General features: G+C 33.0%; 2 protein-coding genes across 11 annotated transcripts; one reads left to right on the top strand and one right to left on the bottom strand.

The window, feature by feature from the left end:
* Window positions 1–304: 304 nt before the first annotated feature.
* LOC145160432 (serine carboxypeptidase 1-like) lies at window positions 305–4,230 on the top strand. 6 transcript variants are annotated; one of them, XM_079079617.1, is made up of 10 exons: window positions 305–591; window positions 1,300–1,407; window positions 1,526–1,590; window positions 1,867–1,923; window positions 2,000–2,044; window positions 2,163–2,471; window positions 2,740–2,988; window positions 3,063–3,169; window positions 3,281–3,367; window positions 4,004–4,230. In XM_079079617.1, exons 7-10 carry the CDS (start codon window positions 2,752–2,754, stop codon window positions 4,053–4,055), a joined length of 483 nt encoding a protein of 160 aa, XP_078935743.1. In that variant the 5' UTR covers window positions 305–591; window positions 1,300–1,407; window positions 1,526–1,590; window positions 1,867–1,923; window positions 2,000–2,044; window positions 2,163–2,471; window positions 2,740–2,751; the 3' UTR covers window positions 4,056–4,230. The 6 variants fall into 6 exon arrangements, with proteins under 6 accessions (XP_078935743.1, XP_078935742.1, XP_078935740.1 ...); XM_079079616.1 differs by having other exon boundaries at window positions 1,526–1,629; XM_079079614.1 differs by having other exon boundaries at window positions 1,300–1,437; window positions 1,526–1,629.
* A 1,707-nt stretch (window positions 4,231–5,937) lies between these two features.
* On the bottom strand, window positions 5,938–13,374 carry LOC145160431 (uncharacterized). Of its 5 annotated transcripts, none has more exons than XM_079079608.1 (8): window positions 12,874–13,374; window positions 12,413–12,530; window positions 12,158–12,211; window positions 11,952–12,006; window positions 8,851–10,135; window positions 8,454–8,771; window positions 7,927–8,376; window positions 5,938–6,044 (listed from the first exon to the last, which is right to left on the bottom strand). In XM_079079608.1, exons 2-7 carry the CDS (start codon window positions 12,476–12,478, stop codon window positions 8,136–8,138), a joined length of 2,019 nt encoding a protein of 672 aa, XP_078935734.1. In that variant the 5' UTR covers window positions 12,479–12,530; window positions 12,874–13,374; the 3' UTR covers window positions 5,938–6,044; window positions 7,927–8,135. The 5 variants fall into 5 exon arrangements, with proteins under 5 accessions (XP_078935734.1, XP_078935735.1, XP_078935738.1 ...); XM_079079609.1 differs by lacking the exon at window positions 12,874–13,374 and adding an exon at window positions 10,926–11,038 and having other exon boundaries at window positions 12,413–12,429; XM_079079612.1 differs by lacking the exons at window positions 11,952–12,006; window positions 12,874–13,374 and adding an exon at window positions 10,926–11,038 and having other exon boundaries at window positions 12,413–12,471.
* Between the last annotated feature and the right edge of the window lie 638 nt (window positions 13,375–14,012).

Genomic DNA, 14,012 nt, shown 5'->3' with positions numbered 1-14,012 from the left:
TTTACAGTTATTTGATTTCTTTTTATATAGAGTTTGTTTCCTAATTTTCCTAATAATCTATTGTTATCCTAACTAATATTAGGATTTGTTTTGATTTCCTTCCGAAATTTCGTGGAGTTTTTTGTTGATTACTTTTTGATTTTCTAACACTACTAGAAAAACAGCTTTTAATGACAGACGAATTACGACGGTCGAAAAAGTTTTTTCATAAAAATTATGTCAAGTCTTATAAACATGTGCGTCTAAAATAAAATTAAAAAAAAAAACCCAGCTTATTTCTTCATAAAACAATTAGGTCGTCCTATACTCCCACTTCGTTCAAAACGATATCCGTGTTTCATTCTTAACCTCTATGCCTTACACGGCCCTCACGAAAACGAAATCCACCGACGATTTAGGGTTTCTCCACCGGTGTTGTGCCCACAGGCTCTCGGCAATGGACTCCACCACTCTCCGCCTCGCCATTGCCACCACCGGTCTCTACCTAATGAAATCGCTCGGTGAATTTAGGGGTTCTCTGTTCTTGTATGCAGCACCACCATCCACGTACGTTGGGCATTGCGATCTAGGGTTTGTTTAACACATCCCGAGGTATGTTTTTTCTCCTTATTACCATTGTCGACATTCCATTGATGCGATTTTAAGGCTTCTCTTTTCTGTGTGTTAAGAGCACAAGTTTTGAGAGTTCAAACACGAAATACTGATTATCTACTCAATCTATCAGTTTATGTTGATTGGAAGAAAGCATTGCAATCTTAATCAATCGTTTTCAGGTTTAATCGTATGTATCTATATTATGTTGTTCTTTTGAACTCTTATATCTTCCCCAGAACCAAAATCCATCAATTTCAGTCTAGTGTTAACTATTATACCTTTTTAGTGTAGTGTGATATCCTAAATATTGTATCTTTCATTATTTTTGCTATGTATGATTGTTACATCAGCTTTAATAATATGGAAAGGGCTGATGTGCATAACTGGTAATGAATCACCTGCTATTGTTGTGCTTTCCTCTTTGTGCTTCGGTTTTTTAAGCTTTCTAAAATGTAGTAGCTATAATTGTAAGCAACTGGTCCTCTTAATTTTAGAAATTAGGGGTTCAACAATAGTCTAGTGCTTCATATTGGAATAATTTGCGTCTTAAGTCACCTGATTACCAATATATCTCAGTGTACATGTAATTGTTGAATGTTCTTGTGCTTATCTTGGTAGCCATTATAACTCTAAGTTTTGTATACATATATATATGTCATAAGTTAGTATGCATCTAACACAACTTTACTAACCGAACCATTTCAGGAAGAGCATTACACTTCAAAGCTACATTTCACCTGCCATCATGTCTCATGTTTGCTTGGATACCCTCCTAGAGGCAGCAAGATTGTATTCATGAGTTATAAAGATCATGTTGGCGAACTAAGAACCTCAAGTTCACTTGTTTAGTTTCTGTTTTCCTACTTATGCCCATTTGTTCTTCTACTACATCATATCATATTTCACCAAATACCCTTTTCCTTGTTTGCAGATCCAAAAGTTTGCCTTGCGATTCTCACAAGTGATGAGACTGAGAGATATATGAATTTTATAAAGGTTCAAACCTTGCCCGCTCCTCTTGGCATGCAAACACATGTAATTATATAAACTTCTCTTTTACATGATATCTTTGGACATTAGAAGATTGACCGGTTAACTCCTGATATCCCTGAATCCAAAATCTCATCTCAATCTGAGATCTTTCCTTCTCTTCAACCGATAGGTGGAAACTAAATACTTTCTCTAAGAAATTATTGACTTTTTGAGCAATATAATATATATGGATTCTTGTAGTAAACTGTAAACTAACCACTCTTCTTGTGAAAATGCTAGAGATGCCAAAAAGAAGATTGTACTTGGTCTCTGTTGTCCAAATTCGCCATCTAAAAAGTAACTTTTCTTTGTATTTTACTATTTTCCCAAGTAGGAAGGTTTGAAAAGTCAACTCCTCACTCTTTTTTTTCAGGTCAACACAGGAGTGGGGCCCAATAAGCTCTTCTCCAGCCTATAGGTAAGATCAAGAAATATGGAGTAACTCTGTTACAAGTCTTAAATATTATTGCTTAGCGATTATAACAAAATATAAGCATATGATCTGAGATTTAAGTTGTTCATTTAAAATAACACAGAAATGGGCAGTTGACATAAATCAGCATGCGTGTGAAAGTCTGAAGTTAAACCATACTGAGACTCATGTGAGAAATGAAGCAGCTGAATACTTTTTATCTTTGATTAAAGAATGGGAAAAGCTTCGTAAAGATTTCCATTTATTGGGCTCACATAGTGATGAAAATACAAACACGAAATCTGAAGAATCAGATTCTGAAGAGAATGAAGAGAAACCAAATCCTTCTAATGATGAATTTGAAGTTGGAAAATTGTTAGCTGTTTATTATGGTGATCCAAATAACGTCAACAACAAAAAACTACATTTCAAGGTATAATTTACAATCTTTATCATGATTCAAAAAAGTCAACTTGTGTTGACCATTTGGCAAGTTTTGAAATATATATGATACTTAGGAACCATTTGATGGTTTAAGGTACCCTTTTATGTAATTTTCCACTCCAATATTTCCAAAAAAAGTAGTATTTAAATCATTACATGAAATCGTAAGTGTTTTCTTTTGTAAATTGTAATAGCAACTGCATGGATTCTATAAAGGAATTTGTAAGCAAAGGGTGTCTTGTCTTGTGATTGTGCAGATTGGGAATGCTATGATAGATGACAACGCAACTGATGAAGGGATGTATGATTACTACTGGACACATGCTCTAAACTCCGATGAGACAAATGCAAGGATCAACGAGTATTGTGGCTATGGTTCTGGGAATTTCTCAGCAAAGTGTTTTCATTATCAAAGCCAATCAGGTAGTGAATATGGTGAGATTGATATTTACAACATCTACACCCCATTCTGTGACAGAAGTATCCAGAAACCTGCCACTGGATCTGTAAGTCTCCGATTTCTTTCAAATAGAGGAAATTGCAATGTACTTTTGTTTAAAGAAATGATGTGTTGAATTAGGTCAAGAACTTTGATCCTTGCTCTGATGATTATGGCTCCTCATATCTGAATCTAGCAGAAGTTCAAGAAGCTCTTCATGCAGGAAATACCTTATGGGGATTTTGCGCGTACCTTTTCGTTTCTTTCTCTAAAACTAGGATTCCATTATTCCATAATAAACAAAAATCAATGAAAGTATATTGTTATTTCTTGTATTTGACTCGTGATTTTATGTGCAGTGGTATAGGAATGATAGACAACCCAACAACCATTTTGCCTATTATCACTCATCTTATTGAAAATGGAATTAGAGTCTGGATATACAGGTAACTCAATCTAGTCTAACACCCAATCAGTTATTTCTTGCTTTTAAGGTTCATTTTCCATAAATAAGTAGAAGTAAGTTGTTATTTCTTGCATTCAGGCCTTTTTTGGTTATAAAATTCACGAAATAGAAACATACTTTATTGATTTGACTTGGGAAAAAAATAATTTACTCTTTTGCAATGGTTCATTCCATTAAAAGTTGCATAATGGGTCATTTTGCAATGTTTATTTCCTTTCCATTTCATGTTGGAATGAAAAGAAACAAACCAAAACTATGGAATGAAATTGAACAAAATGAAAGGAATCATATTTTTTTAAGAATGGTTGATTCCATTCCAGCAAGCTAAACAACATTATTTAAATCGAATGTATGAACATTTTCATTCCAACCTTGATTCCATCATAATAAACTAAAACGGGACATGACCGAATAAGCTTTGTAGGCCTTTCTCAATGAAGGGCATTCACGTCTTTTGTAGCATGTTTGATTACAATTGAAAGTTAGAATATAAAGTACGATGATAAATTTGGAATATGAAAGTAAAATGTTATAATAAGAAAAAATTAAAATATTTAGAAAAAGAAAAGGGACAATTATTTGTCTTGATTTTAATTTGGTTTTTTGGTTTTTACAGTGACCATTGGGTGCTAGTAGTACTAGGCCTGCCAATGTTGATACACAATTGAAGCTTGATAAGGTAAGGTGTGTGGAGATTTGGGCTACTTATGTCACAACATTTATTAGTGATACATGTATTTGACAATTACTTTTTGATTAATTTGGAACATAATTTTGTATTTGACAATATGGTTTGTGTAATGGATTGTTTTTTCTATATTTATGATATTTTATTTTGTATTATGAGACATTAAGTGTGCATTTTTGTTTGATATATATATATATATATATATATATATATATATATATATATATATATATATCGTAAAATTATGTAAAAACTCATGACATACAAAATATGTCGTAATAGTAAGTCGTAAAATGTCTGTCCAGCATTACAAACATGTTACAAATTACGACATACAAAGTCAGTCGTAAAATGTATGTCGAAAATACGTGTCATTTATGGTTGTCATAATTGTAGGTCATGAAAGTCCATCGTAAATTTAATGACAGACCAAATGCCTGTCATTTTCAATTATGACATGGCTTTCCTCGACAGACAAATGCCTGTCATGTATATGTATTTATGACAGACAATGTTTGTCAAGAAAAGCCTTTTTTCTAGTAGTGTAATTTATAGCTATTCTTTGTTTTTGTAATTAAAAAGTGGTATTTTTTTTTGAATTAACGTATATGCATATATTTACATTAAAACTGAGGGGGCCAAAAAGATAGTAAAAGAACAAACCAAACACATGCTTATATGAATATATGTAATGCAGGTATTAGATAAAAAAAGCCCCATAAAGGATCCGCCACTGCCTGACATTTAAAAGAAACAATATGTAAATCGAATTGCTCGTGAGTTGCATGGTTTTAAGACTCGTCAAAATTATTTTATTTAACTCATACTTTGACTTTTCAAAATACTTGATAATAACTTATATCAAACTCTCTTCCAAAAAAAAACTTATATCAAACTCCATGTAATGAACTATAATTACAGAGCATGTTTAACACTTCCAATATAACTTATACTAAAATCAATCTTCATGCAAATATATAAGATACATAATGCATTATCATAAACCTTTCGATAAAACTTGTTCCCAAACAAACTTTATAAAAAATAAACAAAATCACTTGCATGATCTTACACTAAAAACAAATTAAATAAAACTTACGGCTTCTCCCATCGTGCAAATAAAACACTTTATACTTTGATAAACTCAAGTTCTCATGAAGATAATACAGTGTAGGTATAATCAAATCATTAAACAATAGAAAGCATATGGGTTCTCCCCGTATATCGGATTCTCTCCGATAAAAATGATCTCACGGATTATCTCTGTATTTTACCAAAATAAGAAGAATAAATCAACTCACTAAGGTATCGTTGGTCTAGGCATCTACTTCAAGGTGGGAGGTATGATCCCAGTAGAGCCTTCTGTTCACGTTATGGGGACATTTTTCTAGACTATCTCAAAATGAATGCATTTGTGATTTGAAGGCTTGATTAGCCAAAACATTAAAAAATCAATCTAGCTTGGTATGTCTTTAAACATGAGTCTCGTGGCAATGCTTAAATCAAAACATCAACATATATTAAACTTCAAATTTTCAAGCAAACTTGAACCTTTATTAGTTATTCATAGTAATGAACCAAATCAAAAGCCATAGTCTCGAATACTTTAAAACTTATGACAAAGATTCACATATTACCTAAACAATAAATAAAATTCTTATGTGTAAGATGTTTCATGAATTCATAATAAAAGTTCCTAGAAAATAACTAATATATAAAACTCATTTCATATTATACAATTACTCAAAACCACATCTATCAACATTTTTCATGCTTGCAACAAATAACTTAAAACAAGTATCATGACTCTTATATGAAAATTAACATTAATTCATAGAGAATAACTTGTTATCCATGCATCTAATGATAAAAATCCACATATACTCACATCGATAGTTAGGTTGTCGGACTATGTATATTGTATCCAATACTTTCTTGCCCTTCCCTTGAATTCTTGAATCTTTAACTCCTATGGATTTGATTCATCATATCCACATTAGATCAAGGTATCAACTAATCATACTAAACAATCTTCATATGTCTATCTAGGTTTATTGTCATACTAAACAATCTTTCATATGTCTGTCTTGGTTTATTGTCACTCCGTGTCCGTGATATCTATTATAGTTCTTGCCATTTTATCACATGTTTTAATTTCTAATTCACCAAGACAATGACAATTGTTCCTTTCTTTCACAAATTACAAGCTATATTAACTCATTTGAACAGTAATATCAAAACCAAACAGGTCGATAAATAATATTGAGAGTAAAATGTTGATTCATTGCAAATAATAAATCATATTATTATTATTAGATTACCAAGTCTCGTTCAGAAATCAGATTTAATCATTCCCAAATTTGTTTTATTATAAGAAAGGTAGAATGAGAGTGTTCCATTATCGGACGAATTAAAAGACGGAACAGAACAATTAAAACCAACTGAAGATAACAGATTCTTTACTGGTAACTGCATGGAGGACCTCTTGTCCTGAAACCCTTAAAAGGTTTTTACAACACTACAGATGTAAGCTTCAACATAAACCCCCAAAATTTAATATAGATCATCGTTCTTTCCATCAGTCATGGAAGAACCAATAAACACAGTGACTACTCAAAAACACAGAAATAGAGAATCAGGAACCACCTGCATGTTGACCCACTAAATCGAGGCATGCATGTGGGCTTAGCCTATCCTTTGACCCACTAAATCCTTTGAAGACAAAGGACAAATGATTCCTTATAAACCTATTTCAAGTTCTTATAAACTAGCCTACTTTCCTACTTTTATATTTTCCAACACATACCAACTTAATAGATAACTATTAGTACACGTACTATATCGTTATATGTAATGGTAATACACAATTACTGTTTTAACCCCACATGTTTTTTCTTGGATGTATTGTTCAGTAAGTAGTTTTTGAATCTATTGTGTCTTTGAAGTCACCATATTATTCAAATACTTGCTAATCTGACATGGCGACAGTTTTTCATCTTTAGTTAACACTATATCATGCTTTCATTTTAAGTTGCATGGTGAAAGAAGCCACCCAAGGATAGCTACTCATTCTCCTCATGCATCCGTTTGGACTCGTTGGTGAGTTCAAAGTCACAGATTCTAATGCTAAAGCTACATAGATGAGTGATCCATCAAAGTAGATTGCTTGTAGTTTACACCAATTGGTAACCAATTAAATATCCAAGTATTAAATCTTCTTTCCTTTGTGGGACCACAATTACATAAAGGTGGGCCATCAAGAAACCATTATCCCACTTGACATCACAAAGTAACAAAAGCACATACTTTCTTTTGTAATGTTGTCAGATCCATGTTTATATATAAAAGCCAAAAACCCCCCCACAAGCCCTACCCCACACACCAACACGTGGAAAAATAAACATATTCATATATAGTTATATACTCCATCCTTCTCACACATCACTTTCCAACTAACATGGTTATTATTAATAGTATCATGATCAAATCTTTATCTGCATCACCTGACATGTCACTCTTCTTTTCAGGTATACAAAATCCCAACAAATATAGCATGCTAAAAACTCTTCTTTTCTCTCTTTTACTTTTTCCATTTCCATGCAATAAATACTAATATACTAGCATAAACACCAAACACCAACAAGATCAAGAAACCAAAGCATGTGACTTGAGAAAAACACAAGATTGGCAAGATTAAAAGTCAATTTCAATTTTCTTTTTTCAATAAAAGGGATGAAAATCTAGAATCTTTTCACCATTATGCTAAAAGCAAGATGCACATCTAATATTAACTTTTTTAGAAACTACACAGATGCCAACTTTCAGAAAGTGGAAGAAATTAAATTACATACCTGCCATGCCATTACTCTGAGCTGTGTTGATAAAAAAAGATTTGGTAACCCCCAAAAGCTACCTAGTATCTTATTGACATGTACAAAAAAGGTTATATACTTTGTCAAAAGTTAACTTAGTTCAAAAGATTCGGCTTAAGTGTTAATTAGACAAACATAAGCACTAGGATGAATTGGAGGGTGGAGAAGGGAGTGTATCAAACTAATTATCATAGTGGAAGACAATATTGCCCTTGTGGCACTACGCTGGGCATTTCACTAGCTGTAACATATCGCTGAGGGTTAAGTTTCTGCATAGTGGAAGAGGCTCCACCAGATGATGACGTGTCAGTTGTTGTAACCAATGGCCCTCGACTATGAAACTTTGCAAAACGATTGATCACTGAAAACTTTTCCAAATCTTGAAACTCCACCTTTATGTCAACAATCGAAGATCCTTCTTTCTCCCACCTTCATTCAACATTTTATAATTCATTAAAATATGCAAGTAAAACCATAATGTATAATATGCGATTGTTATTTGTTACCTCAATAACATGTCTTCCAGCCTCTTTGATCTATCGATAAAACCTTCTACAACTTTTAAAAGACTACCCTGTTCAACACTGCTTCTAGAAGTCCTACATGCATCACCCAGACCAAATTTAGCAACATAGTACGTGATTGTATCACAGTGTTTAGTAGCATCTTCTGAAATGACAATATTTGGTGCAGATCGAAACAACATTTGCATAAGTTGTGTTGTTAAGATAAGTCTTCTTCTCTTTCTGTCAACAATTGACATCAAGTCTGCTACTTTTTCAGGCATCCGGTTTACAGAGTGTGCCCATTCCAGCTCAGCATTGCTGCAAAACAATGAAATTGTCATGGATTTTAAACTTTTACATGTAGTAAGAAGCTAATGGGGAGTGATCTGGTACACACCTGGTATCATGAAGCCTTGTACAACCTTCAGTTACTTCTTTATACCATGGAAGCTGTTCAAATGTAGAAACTTTTCTCTTTTTTGATTTTAAAACAACCATATTCTTTTTAGCCACATCTAACTGCTGCAAATAAATGGAAGATGAACGTGTTGCAGATGATGAAATGGGTTGACTTTTATAATTCCCACAAGCAGGATTGAAATGGGAAAGTGAGGTTACTTGAGGGACTATATCGTCATATTCCACCCTTTCTTTCTTTATGATCCTGGGATCATAGTTCATGGGTGCTTGTTTCAAAGAACACCCAAATGAAGAAACTGCATGTCCATGATTACCACTTTGGTGCATCTTACCAGATTCCATCTTCCTATTTGCTGGATATGAGGTACTAGGAGTAGGAGGGTTTTGTTGCATAGGTACATCCACCCATTTATTCGATTGTCTTCTTGAAGATGCAACCTGTTGACCAATTCCTGTTTTGACCTCAAAAGTTGACTTTTTTTCACCATCTTCCTTCTTCACTGAAACAGTTGATCTGTCCAAGAAATCAGACATACCAGAACAATCACTGTTTCTAAAAGTTACCTCCTCTGGTAAATTGTTATACAGCCATGGAGTTTGCTGTTTCCCACTTTCCAATTCCACCATATTTGAAGGCTGGTTTTCATTTGAGAGTTCTGGATTCTGAAAACTCAACCCACTCCGCTCTTCTTGTACACCAGAATCACCATTAGAGGCTTCTGCAACAGCAGTCTGCATAAGAGCACTCCAACTCCCACTTTGAAGAGAAGACTTTTTTGTCTTGTCAAACATGTTATCTCCCATATTGAACAAAACCTTCTGTTCTAATGGATCCAAAGTAGCCAAATCCTGATTCCCACTCACATATTCCATTCCACTTTCTTGAATTCCACAGAACTCTTTATATCTATCTTGGTTATTGACTTTCTGGGCTTTCCTTGTTTGACCTCCACCTTGAGAAAAAAAATGTCCTTGAAACTGAGCATGCAGAACTTGATTTTGAGGCTGTGAATATACCAATCTGTTTGGTAATCCATGAACCAAATTTGTGTCACCAAACACAAACATTTGGGATGCATCACGAACTTGCACACCATTATTTAGCATTCCATATTGAGTCACAGAGGAATACTTATTATGATGAATGGCATTTTGCTGATGGGCATCATTTAATTCTTGTAGTTGTTTTTGCCTCTGAAGTTCTTGTAGCTGCTTAATTTGTCTTTCCAACATTTGAAACTCATTAAATTTGAGACTTCTACCTATAAACAAATGCAAAAGGAACATTACACTTTGCAAGAATATATGACTTTTGTTTTGCATTTACTTTTTTGAAATTTCGCCAAAATCATTCTTTCTTGCAAATTACATGTTTTTTTTTTTTTTGACAAGGAAGATGGTTAATTGGCAATGAAAGGACAAAAAATTAACAATGTAACTGAAACACATATTATGCCTTTCCAAAAATTTAAGACATATAGAAGCTTCTCTTTTTAACCAAATTTTGATAATATTAGCCAAGTTTCGGAAGCGAAACCACTTTCATTCATATTTGTAATTAATTTAATGTCTTTATGCTAGGTCAGAAACAATAGAATAGTATAAATTCAGGAAGTCCCAATCAACTACAATTTCAAGGAAAAGGTAAACCAATTTCAAAGAACAAACACTTAAGCACTAGAACCAAGCAAAACCCTCTGTGGCAAAAACACTTGCACGTGAGCTTAGGGCCCAAATTATCGACTGACAAGTTAAATTTGGGGCAAATCCGAAACTCAAACCCCAGAAAAACCTCTGCATGAAACCAACCTTGAAAAGTTTCCTAAAAATAGAAAGAAAAACTAATAATGTCGAACTATTTATCCAAGAAAATGCTAAGCTTTAGCGGAATTACAGCTACCAGTACAAAGTTATTGAGCGTACAAGTTAAAACACAAATGAAGCCAATAATCAGCTAAAATGGATATAATAATATATAAGGGTTTAAAGCTTGTGATTCAAATGGAATTTCTTTTTGGGGGGTTTTGATGAAAATAGTGTAAAAACTCTTACTTTGGAAGGTCTCCTTTCCTTTTAACTAGGGAAGAATCCCGCCTTGCGTACGCCAAAGGAATGGACAAAATGGGAAGAGTTACATGGAGACTGCATTGCTTGTGCTTGTGTTGCTGATCCAAAAAAATATTCCATTCACTTTCAAAAGGGCAAAATGCATGCAATTTTTAACCAACAAAACTTTACATTCAGGGCCTATTTATAGAACCCAATGTCACAAATTACTACACTGTGTCATATTTGAGTGCAGGAACTGTATCTAGGGGTATTTTAGAATCAAATAATGAAAAAAGATGCAAATTACTAATGAATAGCAGTGTAGTAATTGTTGGTCTTGGATATTCCCATTCGTGGGTTCAATATATGAAGCATAAGGATCTGATACAATCTCTGAAACTTCTTTTTGAAGCATAACGATACATTATAATGAAAGATTTTAATCCTACAATAATTAAAAAAATGTCGGTAAACTGAAATTTTCTATTAGAATCAATTATAAATAATGGTAAAAAGTAATATTGTCATCAATTTTTAGCCTTTATGCTCTTTCTCAACATACTTTCAGAAAGCCTGCAAAATATAATTATTAGTCAGATGTCTAAAACACCCTTCAATAAGAATAATTATTTACTCATTAAAATAGTTGAGAAGATTAATAATATAATTTTTCTTTTAAAGAAAATGACATTAGAAAATAAATAAATTATACCAAAATTAAGCATTATATTTGGTTTATCGCTTAATTTAAACCTAAATTGTTCAAAAAAATGAGAAACATAACCGGATTTAATCAAATGCCCAACCCTTTCATCTTCTTAAACGAAGGGCTATTATATGATGTAAATATATAAAAGCGGATAAATATAATTCATAAAACCAAAAAAAAAGGTTACCTTGCACAGGTTGTTTTTGGTTACAGGTTAAAGATATATTAAATTTTGGGTTTCATCAAAAGTTTCATGTTAAGTCCTACAATTAAACAACAACACATTACATATCAGTTTCTTCATATGTGTTTTTAATTACCTAATACAAAGTTAATGGTTGGAGTTCTTGATTTTGACAGGATTCCAGCTTCTACCTACATCAATTTTTTTGAAAAACTAAAAAAGATGGAAGAATACAATAAATGATCATTGGTTCAACTAAAATATAAATAATTAAAAACTTTTAAGTTGACTTATTTACATATAAAAGACCTTTAATCTAATTGTACATAGTGAGTGACATACCGGCTTCAGGAATGTTGTGGTGAATGCTTCAAGAAAACTCAATCCATATGCCACCTTTGTCAATAGCAACACAACTCAGTGTGAGAATAAAAAAGATACAACAATTTGCAGAAGAAAATCATATGCAATCAAATACAATCTTGTGAATGTCTACAGGTGATGATTATAAATCCCTATATAATAGATAAACAGCAGCAAAATGGAAGCATTCTCATAACTAATCAAAGGAATAAAGTCATGTTTGTATGCACCTACCTGATTAAGCAGAGATGGTTTGGCTGCTGAAAAAAAAGTTGACAGTAAACTGAGTCGGCTCAACATTTATGGGTATAAAATCCACAGCTTGGCTTTATGTATGATGTATGATCATCACCTGTAAATGTTTACAACTTTTAACTTGTTACATCCATACACGAATTCCATGCCACCTTCTCAATATTAAATACCCTTTTCTCAGAATAAAACAAAACCATTTTTATCATAAATGCTTCTAGCAATTGATAAATCAAAATCGAACTTGGGATGAATAACAATAACAATCAAAAGCGTTCAATTTGAAACAAAATGATTATGCACACCAGTAAAAAAAAATCAAAAACCGCAACATATGATTCACCAGATGCATAAAGAAAGAGGAGGTGTTTGAAAAGGACCACATCAAACTTGAACACCAGGGGTTGATTTTAAATAAAAGCTTAATTGTTAGATAATCTCACCGGTCTGTAAGTAAAACGGTGTTGTAGCGGTGGTGACCAATGAAGTAGACGCCGTTTGATCGAAACACGTACTCGCCGGAAATCGGAGATTGATCATTGATCAGAACAACCGGAGAAATCGGAAGTGAGACATGAAGCGATGGCGGAGTCGGTGGGTCTGGCCGGAAGAAGCAGGGTGAGAGAGAAGTAGGGAATATCAGACAACGGAGTGAAGACCAATTTGTTTCCCCTCTGTTTGAAAAGGCAGTTTAACGGAGGGACGGTGGAAAATTCCAGAAGCAGAACACGTGTTGAAGACCAATGACCAAAGGTGTCCATTAAGGGGCACGTGTAATCCACCATATAAATAAAATTGGATAAATAACAAAAACCAGAGCAGAAAATAAAAAAAATAAAAAAAAAAGTCAAAATTTTAACCAATAAGATCAAGGTATTGTTCACTAAGGGGCTTCAAAATTAAACTATTTATAATATATATAATGGAGATGAAGATCATCAATTTTTTTCTGCAACACACGGAAGAATGCACCTTCTTTATTTCTCTACTGCTTTCTCTCTGTATGTGCACATGTGTGTATATATATATGCGTCTCTTACTTTTTCGCATTAACTTCAACACACTTTCTCTTTCCAAAACGATAAGCGAGTTTTTTTTTTTTTTTTTTTTTTTTCGGACAAAGGTGCTAGATAAACACTTTGCTTATGGTTTTTTACTTTTTTATCGGTCTAGGTTCGGTTCTGAACCTGGAGGCTTGGTGCCGAGGCTGAGGTCTGGTATTCACTATTCAGTACATAGAGATCGAAGTTGAGGTTAGGGCTGCGAGAGATGTCGGTGTTGTGGTTTTAGCCGTGGATTTCGATATTTGGGGAGATCAGATCAGACGACTGATTTTGAAGAGCTGTACCATAAAATCTTCCCTTTTTTTTTCTTATCTTTCCATTAAACTTTGAATTTTATATAGGTTAAATACTATAAAATTCACTGTAAATTTATATAAATTTTCAGTTCATTGATTAGAAGAATTTTTAATTATTTAATCATAAAATGATTATTTTTTTTTCTTTTAAAGGGTGTTTACCAAAATTTGCGTATATAAGCTATAATGAAATAACAAAAAATAACTATTATAAGTTGTGTT

The sequence above is a fragment of the Lactuca virosa genome, chromosome 2 (assembly GCF_052849685.1).
Source record: "Lactuca virosa cultivar CGN04683 chromosome 2, Lactuca_virosa_CGN04683_v6, whole genome shotgun sequence".
Taxonomy (NCBI): domain Eukaryota; kingdom Viridiplantae; phylum Streptophyta; class Magnoliopsida; order Asterales; family Asteraceae; genus Lactuca; species Lactuca virosa.
Note: the sequence above shows the minus strand (reverse complement) of the source record. Positions and strands in the feature narration are given on the sequence as shown.